This window comes from Acanthopagrus latus, chromosome 15 (genome assembly GCF_904848185.1).
Source record: "Acanthopagrus latus isolate v.2019 chromosome 15, fAcaLat1.1, whole genome shotgun sequence".
NCBI lineage: Eukaryota > Metazoa > Chordata > Actinopteri > Spariformes > Sparidae > Acanthopagrus > Acanthopagrus latus.
Window position 1 is genome coordinate 14,843,690 of NC_051053.1, and position 14,569 is coordinate 14,858,258.

Genomic DNA, 14,569 nt, shown 5'->3' on the forward strand with positions numbered 1-14,569 from the left:
ATCCTATTATTGTAAACACACCTAATACAGGGCTGGATGAATGAGTTATTTGTTACTGTGTCATGTGTATAGCTATCCTCAGCCCATGTGGGCCTACAAAACAGCACAAATTAATAATGATAAAAAAAACAAGTCTTTGATGTCATTTATACATTTTCATCAGCACTACAAAGAGGCCAAAAATAAAAGAAAACCAGCTTAAATACTTTTCCCAATCAGGCTTCCAGGCTGCGACACACGTACATGATAATTATAGCCCCGGAGAAGTTGGAGGACAGTCGCTGGATAGTTTGCCCTTCTTTCTCTACGCATCAAAGACAAAGTTAGACACATCCACCGTTCAAATTCTATATAATCTGTTCACCAGGATATTTCATGTTTCCATCTCTCACTATTTCAATAAAAACTGACGCTCTTAGATCGATGAGTATGTACAACATAAAAGAAAAATTGTGACCCACTTTCCATTTTTCTCAATTCTAACAGCTCAGACACTGTTTATATATATATATATATATATATATATATATATATATATATATATATATATATATATATATATATATATATATATATATATACACACACACACGCACACACACACACACACTATATATATACACACTATACACACACACTATATATATATATATATATATATATATATATATATATATATATATACACACACACACACACACACGCACACACACACACACACACACACTAGCATCTGAATGGGGGGAAAAGTGGGACTAATTACCAGGGCCCCAGTGGGGGAGGGGGCCCATGAAAGGCCTGAAATAAAAATGATGTTTTTTCTTTTTTTAATTTCTAAGTAATTAGTGTCATAATTAAGTTAAAATTGGCAGAATAAATCGGCTGAGAGACTTTACTTTGTATAAATAAAAGATCACGGAGGCTGTCTGACGCCCCTCTCCCCCCTCACAATACATAATGGTTCAGTCCATCCCTGCAGTTACAGGTGGGAAGGTGCGTCTCCAAACAGCTTAACGAGCCGAGTGTCTGCTGCTTACCAAGACATGTCTTTCCCCAAGAAAGCAAAATCAGGGAGCCTTACACAAAAGGAAAAGGCAGAAAGGGAAAGAAAGCAAGGAGAGGGAAGACAACGCCTCACAACTTTCTTTCAAAAGAAAGGTGAGCACAGTTTACAGCTAACACACTATAAAAACAGTTAAAGCTAATAATAATACTAGCAGTTGTTGGAGCGATATTTAGATCCTTTCCCTGTAAGCTAGCACGACATGTTTGGTATCAGCGGATTCATTCTAATTTCAAGATTTCTATGGTGCTAACCCTTAAATAAATGTTAAAAACTGAGCCCATGACGGCCTTCAGAAGACACTAATGTCATTTTAAGGGGTTAAAAGAGAGTTATAAAATTAAAATAGTCATTCTACTAAAGTAGAATGTTTAGCCAGTAGTTTGGGACTCTCACCTTCCTGCTTTGCAGTAGGAACAGATGAGAACATTTCTGGTGTATGCAGACTGTGTGACTCAATACAACTCTCAGTACAATCAGTGAAATGTTTATATTTTCTGGAAATCAGAAGATTAAATCACAACTACCATATAGCTTCATATATGTATTTTTTTCACCCCAAATCCAAAGCACCACCTGTGAGTCCTAAGTTGTGGAGATAAATTAGGTCTACAAGGGAGACAGTGAAAAAGTCAGAAGTCATACTTGAGTAAAAGTTAAGCTGTTGTGTTTTTGTAAAAGTGAAAGTCACCCATACAAACAACACTTGAATAGAAGTCTTAATGTATCTGAAATTAAATGTATTTAACAATCCGAAATACATCAGAAAATGTTCGTGTTTACATGCATGTATATTCAGTTATGTGATGTAACTAAGTACATTCACATTTACTTTAAGTACGGTAGGCTACTTAGGTACAATGTTGACATACTTGCACTTTACTCCATGTCAGATACTACTATCAGACTTTTACTCAAAGACTAGGTGACTTTCACTTTTACCAAAATAATGTTTTAACATGAAATCTTGTACATTTCGCTGTTTTTTATTCCAGCTAATGATATAATGAATTCATTTACTTTGGCTCAGATGCAGCATGCATTTAAATAAAGTTAAATGTAACAAAAGAAAAATGTAGTGGAGTAAAAGTGCATCATTTGTGAAGAACAAGTCCCTCATAATTGTACTTACTTACAGTACATGACTAAATGCACTTAGTTACCATTCATCACTGCATATTTATCTTTCTGGCTTTGATATGTTTCAAACCATTTCTCTTTGAGTGTGAATAAAGGCTTTTTAAGATTGCAGCCGGGATTATTCCTGTCGTTGTAAAGCACATCAGCCTCCTGCATGAATGACGTTGGGGTAGCTCATACTTCTGTGATACTGATATGTGATATTCACGTCGGGTGATGAAGCAATGGTCTCCTGCTCATCGCCAGCATCTTTAGCCACCCACAGATGTGTGCCACGTTACGGTGTGCTGTGAGGTGACCTCGGCTGGTCCACCGTGATCGTCTAAGATAGATCTGCCTTTACTAAACCCTGTGATGTACGACTGCTGCTCTTAATGGTGCAAACTCAGAGGTTCAGTGGAACGAGCACAGTTTCATCTTCGGCTGGTTGCACTGGCCTTGACATGCCACAACACTCCCTGCCATAACACTACACACACACACACACACACACACACACACACACACACACACACACACACACACACACACACACACACACAGCCTGTGCGTGTGTGTGTGTGTTTCACTTCAGCACACCCTGAGAGTCCTTGTCTGGAGACCTTGAGTGCTAAAAAGCATGGGGGCCCCTCTTGTGGGAGAGAGGAAGGGAGCGAATAAACCCTGAACAGATAAGAAACTCCTCCAGTGGCAGGAACAAGTCGTCCCGAACATTTCCCCCGCAGCGCGTGCCAGACAGCAGATAATCACCGCAACAAGTTTCACTGCTGACCACAGACAATGAACTTTGCATAGGCATCCGAGCTATGCGTATCACTGTCGTGGACGGTTTTGTTTTCCTCTGGGCTCCATCTGTGGCTCGCACAGGTGTGTCGCCATGGCTCGACACCAAGAGGGAGTGCTGAGTGAGCACAGACAACAGCTACTTTGTCTTTTCCTAAACATCTTCAAGGTCCCCGTGGGGGGATAAATGTCCAGGAGGAGGTTGCCTTCCCAGGAGACACTCATCTGCACATTTGCAGGGTAAGTCCTCTTCACCCTTTTACTCATTTTCAGGAACTGAATTGTTAGAATCGAAAAGTGCACCTTTTCTCAGAACATGCATTTCATTTCATTTTTAGATCCGACAGCCACGGCCCGCTGCCTCCACACGGCAGGCCGAGAGTGAAGGAATCTTGTGAGTTATTACATCTGTTCTGCATGTCCTCACGTAACTGACGAGCTTCTCTCCTCCCTGCCCTCCAGGCTCCGGCGGGCAGAGACGAGGCCCACGGCGCTCTTTGCACTCGCTGTTCCTTTTTCCTATGCATATACCTTTTTCAGATGTAACTTTAAAGAGGCATAGGGCATGGGAAAATGGGGCTGCAGAGGTATTCCACCGGGCAGACGGCCGTTTCATCATCCTCTCCGCATGACAGCTGACCTCAAAGCACACACACTGGGCTCGGGCTGGCCGTGGACCTGCTGTAAGGAGGATAGAGGGGTGCAAACTCCCCCACGCTCTGACCGCAGGTGATTTTTTTGTGTCTCTGTGATTTGTTTTCGTGTAATACCAGAACTCAGATTTCATCACACTCATCCTTGACAACGTTGTTGTGTGTTTGAAGTGAGGTGATGTTAACTTTTTATGCTACGTCATTGTTCATTTTAAAACATCGTTTGCTTCTGGATCATTTGTCTGCTGTTTTGTTTTTGAATAAAGGCATCTTGACTTTAATTACTGGACTTGACGTTCATGTATTCTGTTAGAAAATGGGGTCTTTGAGTTGAGGCGTCTGAATCACACAGTGCAGTTAAACGACTTAGGGTGGTGATGCACTAGGCAATTTTTTTGGGCTACTCTGATGGGCAAAAGGTGCCCAAGAAATTGCCTCAGTATTGCTGCTTTAACGTCCTAAAAACAAGACATTTTAATCCGATTTAGCAGTTTTAATCACAGTTTTGTTTCTTGCTCACAGTGTTGTCATTATAGACTGCCAAAACTGCCCTGTGTGTGACCACCAAATAACTTACGGTCTATTAAATTGGTATTAATATGTTTTTGATGCCAAAAGCAAGACTGTCGATATGTAATTATCTATTTTCACTCTTTAATGAAAAGATTAAATGAAAAGGGCGGTGGTGGAAGAAGTCCTCAGTACGAAAAGTATTTTATCAAAGCTACATCACAAGTTCTGTATCCCACCTCAGCAAAAGTGCAGAAGTATCAGCATCAAATAAATCAAAATTAAAAGTTCTCCTTCTGAATTTGAAAAATGACTCATTTGACTGATTATATATAAAAACATAATGCGACTGGCGATGCATAAGAAAGTAAGTTGCGCTATACTGCTGCTTCAACTGAGGGGTCAGGCCCCTCCGAACAGTCAGGAGATAACTCTGAGGGGGTGAGATGATTTGAAGGAGAGGAAAGATGAAGAAAAAATAAATGCTGCAACACAAGTCAGAGATTTTTTTGGTGAAATATTGGAGCTATTTAGCTTATTTGTCCTTGAACAGTTATTCAGATGGAAATAAGTTTAGAGGTTAAATGTTTCTATGTTGTGGTTGCTTTTGAGGGCAACGAGACAAAAAGGTTGGTTATGTTATAAACACTTGTCAAACTTCCTGTTTACTTATCCTCTCTTTCAAACTTTTTTAAAAAATATATGGAAATTGAAGTCTGTCTCGATATTTTGCGACTTTTGTTGTTCCCAGACTCCATACTGAATCAGGAAAGAAAGCTTTTATAAACATATTTTATCTACAGGCTGAACTTGTACTATTAAAATAAAATGAAATAAAATAACTATAAAATTTTGTACCACCTATCAGTTTTAAAATTATGGTGAAATCACAAAGTCTGTCTGTCTTTGTGTGTGTCACTGTTTACTGCTGTAACTCTGTGATGCTGCCATTCTTGACCAGGTCTCCCTTGTCAAACAGATCTGTGATCTCAGTTGGAATTACCCGGTTAAATAAAGGCAAATAAATTCTAAAAAAAAAAAAAAAAAAAGGAAATTTAGAAAAATATTAAATGTTTTTTTAATATAAAGTTCAACCTGCAGAGTAACTTGGAGCTATATGTCTGTCACACAAATGCAGCTGAGTAGAATGAAAATTTGCTTCGAATTTGCCTTGTAATGGAGTATAAAGTCACATAAAATATAAATATTCAGCACAGGTACCTCAAAATGATACTTCAGGATATAACTTTAGTGCAGCAGTCATCACTGAGGCCTCTGCTTACTGTTTGTCTCTCTGTGTCGGCCATGTGACGACCTGCCAGCCTGTCCATGTTGTACCCCGCTGCTCGCCCAACGTCATATCATCCTTTCAGTCCACACAAAGTATTGACACACTGTGTTGTTGTTTACCCACAATCTTGCCAGACATATCAGCAATCTTACTTCCGCCTTTAGCTCACATGTGGATCACACCTCCAGTAGTAGTTTTTCATTATTCACTGCACAAAGATATTTAGACTCATTTGATCCTGATTCTGATCATCAACCACACCTTTCTTTTGGTGATTTTAAACGTGCACTACGCAGTTTTGAGGAACACATTTTAATTGGAAGAGGAGGATCTTCCTTGACACTCTAAACTGTCGTTAAAAGACAACACAGTTTGAGACTGTTTTACTTTGTTGATATGTGGCAGACCCTGCCACCTTTCTAGTTCCACACAGTGCCCTGAGGACCTTATTTTCCTCTGACAGCCTGTTTATTTAGTTATGGCAAAGCTAAATATTTCTGCGCTCGTGTTGTCACCTCATTCATATTGCAAATAGTAAAACCCTGCCTTTGAATTTCCTCTCCAAACCTTCACAGTGCCTCTTCGGGCAAAAGCCAAATGCAGCTGAAATCATCCCCCTGGAAGCCAAACACCACCAGCTTAATTCCATCACTACAACCACCAGTTGATGTTGGAGATCTCATTAGCGGCTCCTTCTCACCGAACTTGTAAACAACCTTTGGCCCCTCTCCCCGTCACCGCCCTCGGCTCCAGCCCGTCTGCTGCCATCAGGCTTCAGTCAGGCCGTTAGCACCTCTTCACCTCTCCGCTCACCTGCCTGAAAAAGGATCAGTGAAACGCTCATTGTCATTCAGGCCGGCCACTCTGTGCCCTCTCACAATGGATCATTTATTGATGCTTGCGTTGCCGTCAGCGGCAGGAACAGCCCCAGTTACAGTCGACGCTGCAGACCCGGGCCCCTGCACTGTCTGCTGCGCTGTGAAGAGGCTAAATGGATGTATGGTCCAGCAAGCCTTTAAATGAATAATGTTCTTCTCATTATAGGAGTTAGTGATGCATGGGATTCTAATGTATCCTTTGATAATTGTGCCTCCTGCTGGGAGGTGTCAGTATTTATTTTCTTTTCAGAGGTACTTGCAGGGGTGTAGAGGCTGCTGGATCACCTCACACCACCTCAGAATCAGCTGAGACCTGCCAAGGGAGCTCAGATCTGCACATGTCAGGGGTAGTAGATTGTACATTTCTGAATCATGAGTGGACGGGGCATCAGGAGCTTCATGACAGCGCAGTGACTCAATCAGATACCTGTTTAGGTGGTGCCACCTAATGACTTCAACGTGAGGCAATACACACCTCCCCTGGCAGACTGGAGGGCGCCGCTCCTCTGCGTCTCTCGAGTAAGTGCGAACGGTTCAATGTGGAGACAATAGAGCTCAATGATCTGGCTGTTACCTCCGCTTTGATGTCCCGTTTGAAGATGGCAGGTCTACAACAGAGCGGAGAGCGATCACAGCTTGGAGCCACGACACCGGACGCCAGATGAAAAATATCTGCCGGGGAGGGAGACGGCAGCTCCTGGTCCTGGTCTTCCATGTACATCTAGATCACATGACGTCTATGAAGTTTTTCCACCTAGATGGAGATCAGGAGCGGGAATCCATCACAGCGTGGTGAAGATAGAATGAGCCATTTGTTGCTTTTGTTGTCAGAGATGCAGCAGATGGCGACTGCCTGGACGTCCCGATCACGTCTCACTCGTGTGTTTTTACAAGGATAGTATCTAATCGTCTGTTAGAAAATGCACGATTCATTCATTCAAGATTCACCTGTAAAATATAATCAAAATCTGTATCACTATAATAAAGCAAAATAGATGTTATGAGTGATTTAATGTGCGGACTGCAGAAGTAATACTCAACTGGGTGATGACTTAAAGGGGCATTATGTGGAAATTCAAAATCAGAATTTTGGTATTTACAACATTCATGAGGTCAAAATACAAACTCAGAGATTTATTATCTAAACAACTTATTAAGGAGTCATAATGGTTTATATGCATCAATGACCACCATGATAATGTATGTACTACATGATATTTTTTCCCCAATAAATTGTTATAAGGCATTTAATTGTTTGTGAGCAGTGATAACAACTAACTGCTGTTTAAAGGGGCAGTCTGTAGTTTCTAAGAAGCAATTAAAACTCATTATTTTAATAATTACAATATTAGAATTGGCTCTTGTTTTGCACAGTATCTACTGTGACCTGTACAATCTAGGTCAAACTTTATACACTACTTGACCCATCTGGACATTCTTCACCAACTTTAAAACCAGTCACTCTATATTTATATTCACACTACATATAAAGAATATATGTACTATATATGCATATGCTATATAAATTATGTATTAACAGGTTTATTATGTCTTTTAAGTATTTTTGTATTGTTTGTTGTTTTAAATGTACACACCACACCAAATTCATTGTGTGTGTAAAATTATTTGGCAATAAAAGCAATTCTGATTAATGAGGTAACTGGTAAAAATACAAACTCAGAAATATTTATTTTTCCAACACTGGATAAATAAGCAGTTCTCAGTGGAACATAAGGTCCCCAGGATACTGGTTGACATCAGAAATGTGGCAGGGTCCGCCACATATAAACAAAGTAAAACACTATGAAACTGTGCTGTCCTTTAAGCTCAGTTTGTTTATTCAGTGTACTGAGTCACAAAAAAACAAAGAGAGTTTGTTTCTTTTAGTTTCTCTTTTGATTAAAATGTCTTACATAGTGCTCCTTTAACAAAACAGCACTAATATTCCAGGCAGTTTGATTAAAATAAAGAAAAAGGTGAAAAGTCTCAAGAGTTTAATACTATTTTATTTGTGACAAGAAAACATAGAAAATTTACAGCAAACACATTTACATCAATATATAGGCCTACTTTAGTGCTTTAGACTTTAATATACATTTTAAAACCTCTCTTTAAAAGAGAGCACTGTAAAATATATCTAGATTCTAGACAAACATCTGTCAGAGGGCAGACAGAGCTCAGTAGTAGAGTGGAGCCATGAGGACCGGGTGGTGCAGAGCTGCAGCCGGCAGGGCGGCTCTGTGCAGCGGCTGCAGCTGCGGATAGAAGCCGCTGCGGGCCGCGGGGAGCTGTCCGCTCAGGACGGGGTGCTGAAGGAGCAGAGGAGGCAGCAGGGAGGCCGGGACCGACAGGAAGTCTGCGCGCTGATCCTGGACCTCCCGCTTCAGCTTCATCCTCCGGTTCTGGAACCACGTTTTCACCTGGCAAACAACAGGGCACACCTTTAACCAAAGGACCACATGCAGTCATGAACCATGATGACTATTTTTTACTGAGAGAAATCCAAACTACACTTTGACGACCTAAACGTAAACAGCATAAATAAATGGTGCATTTACAGTTCATCTGTAGGTAAAGGTTATATAACTGTCAATACACAGCCACACAGCCACATGCGTTATTAAACCTTTAGCAAGCCATTTTTATTGGTAACGTAGCGCCAGGTGTTTGTAATAATTTGTCAGTACTTGTAAATGCAGTGTAGTTCATTCATAAACATTATCTGCGATGTTTGTAAACTCGTTACAACCGCTTAACAAATAGTTTATAAAGCACTCCATCGTTAAATAACTCTTAATCAAATCAAACCAAACGGATTCGAAAGTGTTCGCGACTGTCCCTCATAAACACAGCCTCAGACTCACCTGAGTCTCGGACAGGCTCAGCTTCTCAGCGATCTTCCTCCTCTGCACAGCACCCAGGTACTTGTGCTTGCTGAAGGTGCCCTCCAGTCGGCCGACCTGCTCCGAGGTGAACTTGGTCCTCAGCCGTCTGTTTGGAGAAGTTGGAGTGCATTGGCTTCTCGAGGTCTTAAATCCCTCCGTTTCCTTATGGACTTCTGAATGAGGGGTCGTCTCTTCGTAACAACTTCTGGCAAGCCACTCTACAGAGAAGTTTGCCATTTTCTAATTATCCAAGCAGTGATCTTAAGGTGTGTGTGTGTATGTGTGTTGCTGCCCCTCGGTGACTCCTGGCAGCTTTATATGAGGGACACACGTGTTTATTTGCATATGCAATGGGATCTCGACGGAACGATAGAAACTTGATGGTCGTTGTAATTGAGGTTAATAGAGGCCGGGCTGTGGTTTTTCTCACGTCCGCGGCTGGGCTGAGACGCTCCGGCGCCACCGAGTCTGAGTATCAGTTACCTGGCAGCTCAGAGACTCAATGATCTCTGCATGAAGTGATCCAGGGCCACTTCCGCTCCTGAGCGCAGACTGTCACATGTTGACCAAACGAAGAACTGTTTCTAGTGGGCTTTGAGTCTCACTGGGCCCTAAACGCTCTGAATCAATGTCCATTAATGACAGAATTTAACAAATGTTCATAAGTTAGTGCTCTAAGACAACAAAACCCACCAAATTAAAAGCATTTTATTCAACTAATCAGTCTCAAGCTTAGCTGTCAGATCTGTGACTGACCGAAGCTGTCTGAGCATAGAGCCATCTGGTGAAGTGTGGAGGACTGACCCTGTCAGAATAAAACAAAAGGAAAAATATGATAAATAAAGGTAAATAAATGAATGTTTATTAAATGTACCAAAAATGTTTTTCTTTTTTAAATTTACTTTCCAATTTTATTCAGTCATTTTCAAATGTATGTCTTGACATAATTCTGCCTGTAGTACTTTCATTGCATTTTGTAAGATAATACCTAAATAAAAACATTTAAAGCAAATGATAAAATTAAATAGAAGTTGGAGGAACTGATACAAAGGTGAACAGAAATATCAGTTTAGGTCAAAAGTTATGAATTAATTGTTTCTCGCATGTATTTTTGTTGCATGTGATGACCTATTCACTTGTTTATTGAGACTTTTTTTTTTTGTTTCTCTTTCTTCCTTCATGATTTTGGCTGGAGCCTCATGGTGGGACCAGGACGGTCAGAAAGTGAGAAGCTTCCGTTTGATCTTTATTTGACTTTATGTGAATGAGACTTTTGCTGAAGGCCCCTCAGGGCACCTTCACACCTCAAGTCACCTCTCAGGCTCCGAAAGCAGAATAATGATTTAAATCATCATCGACTGTATTACTTGCAACAAAATAAAAAAAATAATAAATAAATAAAGAAGGAAAAATCAGGTATATCGACCTTTAATGACCCTTAAGTGGCGAATCAAGTTCTCTATCGCCCAGATCTCATCACACAATCAGGGCTCAATTTATCTGCAGGGCTCAGACTTCAAACCAGAGGTCAGGATCACTGTCCACACAAAGGCCCAGACTCTCTGGAGCCGGGCCGGAGGGCTCCTGCTGCAAGTGTAAACTCATCAATGAGCGGCTTAATTACGACTAATTGTCGACCATGATCTCCCCGTTAGCTGGCCTTTGAAGTGCAGTGGTGGGGGGACAAACAACGCATATGAAAGCGCAGCCAGCATATGGTCATTGGCGAGGCAAAAGAAACCACAATGTCTGTATGAGACGCGCACGGGGAATCTACTGCTGCGGCTGTTTTTGGCTTTCTGTCTCAACGTGACCAATCCTGAGTGATTTCATCCACTCTGATCTGTTTATGTCTCCCATCAGCTTGATTACTGTGAGAGGATCAAAGCGGAGGGATCTATACAATGAGCTCTGATAAGACCCTTAAACCTTAATGGACAACACCCATCTTTATCTGCCCCGTCTTCTGACCTCCTCCCGGCTCAAGATGAAAGACAGGATGATCTATTCACGTTGGACTAATCCTGCGGTCCAGATAACATCATCGGCATCTAACAGCTCATATGTTGTGTGTGCAGAGGGAAGACAAAGTCGAGAAAACGCAGAGTCCAGTGCTTCAGTTTGAAGATAAACTTTATTCAATTATAAATAGACTTCTCTGTAAATTTTTTACACTATTTTATATAAAATATTATATATATAAAAAAAATCTCAAACAACTCTTTGATTGCACTTCTGTGGATTCTAAGTGTTTCAGTCGGAAAAGTCTCTGTGGTTGACAGCTGCTCAGTAGAAATGCGGGCTGCGGTGCAGCATGTGGTGAGGAGGCATCTGCTGCTGCAGGAGCAGCTGCGGGACGGGGAGGGGGTAGAAGGCCGGGCCGCTGGCCGGGTAGTGGGGTCGCTGTCCGGCCATGCTGTGGTACTGAGCCGGGGTCAGAGGCTGGAACATCACCGGGGGGGCTTGAGGAGCGAGGTAGTCCTGCACCTCCCGCTTCAGCTTCATCCTCCTGTTCTGGAACCAGGTCCTCACCTGAGAGAAGCGCAAAGATAAAGTTAGCATAAAAGCGATGCAGAGCGGAGACTGATCCATCTGATGCTATTAAAACACGCGATGTCTTTGCATTGAGAGTCTGCTCCTACCTGTGTTTCTGTGAGGCTGAGCTTCTGCGCCGTCTTCACTCTCTCCCCTGCGTCCAGGTACTTGTGCTTGTTGAAGATCTTCTCCAGTCTGCTGATCTGCTCCGGGCTGAACTTTGTGCGCACCCGCCGCTGTGGTCCGCTCTCCAGCTCGCTCCCCTCGTCCACGGAGAGACACTCGGAGGAAGCCGCCTCGCTCTCGTACCCGGAGGAGTACCCGCTCGTCTCTGACACTGGAGAGAGGAGAGACAACTGGTTAAGACACACCGCTCGTGCGTAAAAAAAAAGCTGGATTCACTGCTTCAGAGCGAGGTTAGTTTTGAGGCTACTTACAGCTTGTTGGATGCAGAGGTGAGCACAGGCTGGAGTCCTGCTGTCCGCTGATCTCCGTGCGCTCGGCAGGCTTTGGAGTTTTGGGTTTGGGCTGCAGGTGACTCTTGCCAAGAGTCGGCGGGCGCGGCTGCACCACGCAGGGAACGTGAGGTCTGCAGGTCGGTGAGGAATCCGTGCCAGCTCCGCGCTCCCGAGCCTGCGCCGTGTTGTGATGGCTCTGGGCCAGCCAGTCCACTGAAAAGTATTTCACCATGTTTGGCAGCGCTGCTCACTGACCTGTAAATCCAGCAAGTGTCAGAGGGAGTGTGTGTGGTGGCGGCTGCCCGGTCCAGGCTCGGCTTTTATAGGGGCCCCGGCCCCTCGTCCGCATTTGCATATGTAGAGGGCCTTGTTAACGCCTGATCGATCCCGATGATTAGGGGTTAATGGCTCGTTATTGAAGTCTTTACATATCCTGTGAGTGTGTGAAGACCTGGCGCCGCCGAGTCTGTGAGAACCCTCCTGAGCTCATACATTTGTCCGGCCCGACTGAAACCGGGGGCCCCGCAGAAACAGCTGTATCTCCTGCAGAGGTGGAGGCTTTCATGTCCCCGCTGCTGCTGCTGCTGCTGCTGCTGCTGCTGCATACAGTCGCATCGCGGAGAGGTGTCAAAGTGTCTCGTCTCAGTCAAGACTCTCATTCTTAAACTTCATTTCCTTCGATTTGATCTGACCCACTGTCTCTCTCAGTATCATAATCCAATAGAGCCAAAACACAGAGTGTAGGATTATTATCACTTGTGTGCTGGTGACTAAGTAACTGAGGGCTTCACTTGAGTGTTTGAATGTTCCACCTGAGAGCTCGTACTACAGCCCACTATAATCATTTCACAACTATAATCACAAGTGACATTTTTCTCAAATCTTCATAATTTGCCCAGACTTGACAAGGCTGCCTATGAATGTATCAGGAGCAATAACTCATGAAGTGTAATTCTGTTAAACTGTGACACCGGCTCAAGTTCCCAGTCGTTGTGTATTTGTTTTGTACACTGAAACACACTGGACATCTTGTCATGTATCTTCTCTTGTAGTTTAGTTTTAATGAGCAGCCCCATATTCTAGTGCTTAATGCAAATATTACTGATCTGTTAAGAGCAGGGTTGGAATGTAACTCAGAGTACTGTACTTGAGTACAACTTTGAGGTACTTGTCCGTCTTTCTTAAAATATTCAAATTCTCTGCTACTTCACACTTCACCACATTCTGAGCCCAACTAAGTACTTGTGCTTGTGATACTCTAGCACATTCTCCAAACTTTCCCATCACTTTCACATTCACCAAAGTGATGTTTTAACACAACATCCGTACTTTCACTCAAGTATTTGGGGGTACTTTTCACAGCGCTGATTAAACATTGCTCATCATCTGGCTTCTGTAGGACGCTTGATCTGGGTCTGCAACAGACATCTCAGTGATCATGTGGACAGAATTTTCAAAGTGAGAAAAACAAGATGTCCATACGTCGATCATATCCTCCAGCACATCAGACTCCTCGGGTGCGCAGGGAGCCGCTGTTGGCCGCAGTGGGCAGCCGGTGGCTCGGTGTTGACATGTGGCTGACGCCCCGGTGGGTGCTGGCGCCAGCGTTTGGCTCGGGCCGCTTCAAACATCACAGATCAAAGGTATTACAGTAGCAACACAATTAGGGCTGATTGTGGCCCCTTCACATGCAAATATGTTAAAACAAGCTGCGAGGAAGCTGCGAGAGCACTGTGAGCGCAAACAGGTCCGCGGGGGTGTGGGTGGTGGGGTCCTCAGATCGACCGCTGAGGGCCTCTATTAATATCACATCTGCAATCAATTAAAAATCGATATTACTTCACTGAGATTAATCAGATTGAGACTCATTATGATCGGCTCCACACGCACAGGGACTGGCAGTGATCACATCACATCTCTGTCCGGCAGACTGACCCGCAGGATCCGCTCCTCCTCTGACAGATCTCCGCACGCAGCGGCTCGGGGACAATGGCGCTAAACTGATCGTTTAGTTATACGACAGAGCAGATAAGAGAGTGGGCCTGGCCGTGTCTGTTATCGGTGATCTGTCTCTGTGGAGGCAGGAGTCCCCCTCCAGCCCTCCGGGGCGCTTTATCTCGGAGGCTTTGAAGCTGCGCCCTGGCACAATGAGAGGCACCCGGGACGTCTCCTTCACACTGCGACCATTTCCTCTCCTCTGCCCCGTCTGTCCCCGCGGAGCCAGGACCGCAGCAGAGCGACTGTATTCTGATCAGGGCCGCAGACATGGTTTTTAGAAACACTGAGGTCATGCCCCCCCCTCCTCCCACCCAGCCAAAAGATTTTGATAGACTATGGCACAAGTCTGTGTGTATTTGACAGGGACAATAATTG

At 43.4% G+C, this 14,569-nt stretch overlaps 2 protein-coding genes and 1 long non-coding RNA gene across 3 annotated transcripts; 1 reads left to right on the forward strand and 2 right to left on the reverse strand.

Annotated features, from left to right (window-relative positions):
• Positions 1 to 2,848: 2,848 nt before the first annotated feature.
• Positions 2,849 to 3,928, forward strand: LOC119033005. Its single transcript, XR_005079114.1, has 2 exons — positions 2,849 to 3,226; positions 3,325 to 3,928. It is a non-coding gene; the product is annotated as an uncharacterized LOC119033005 (long non-coding RNA).
• A 4,465-nt stretch (positions 3,929 to 8,393) lies between these two features.
• On the reverse strand, positions 8,394 to 10,414 carry vent (ventral expressed homeobox). The gene is made up of 4 exons (XM_037124529.1): positions 10,340 to 10,414; positions 9,960 to 10,008; positions 9,183 to 9,823; positions 8,394 to 8,738 (listed from the first exon to the last, which is right to left on the reverse strand). Exons 3-4 carry the CDS (start codon positions 9,438 to 9,440, stop codon positions 8,496 to 8,498), a joined length of 501 nt encoding a protein of 166 aa, XP_036980424.1. The 5' UTR covers positions 9,441 to 9,823; positions 9,960 to 10,008; positions 10,340 to 10,414; the 3' UTR covers positions 8,394 to 8,495.
• Positions 10,415 to 11,362: 948 nt separating this feature from the next.
• On the reverse strand, positions 11,363 to 14,487 carry vox (ventral homeobox). The gene is made up of 3 exons (XM_037124528.1): positions 12,176 to 14,487; positions 11,846 to 12,075; positions 11,363 to 11,735 (listed from the first exon to the last, which is right to left on the reverse strand). The coding sequence occupies exons 1-3, from the start codon at positions 12,426 to 12,428 to the stop codon at positions 11,490 to 11,492; spliced, it is 729 nt and encodes a 242-aa protein (XP_036980423.1). The 5' UTR covers positions 12,429 to 14,487; the 3' UTR covers positions 11,363 to 11,489.
• Between the last annotated feature and the right edge of the window lie 82 nt (positions 14,488 to 14,569).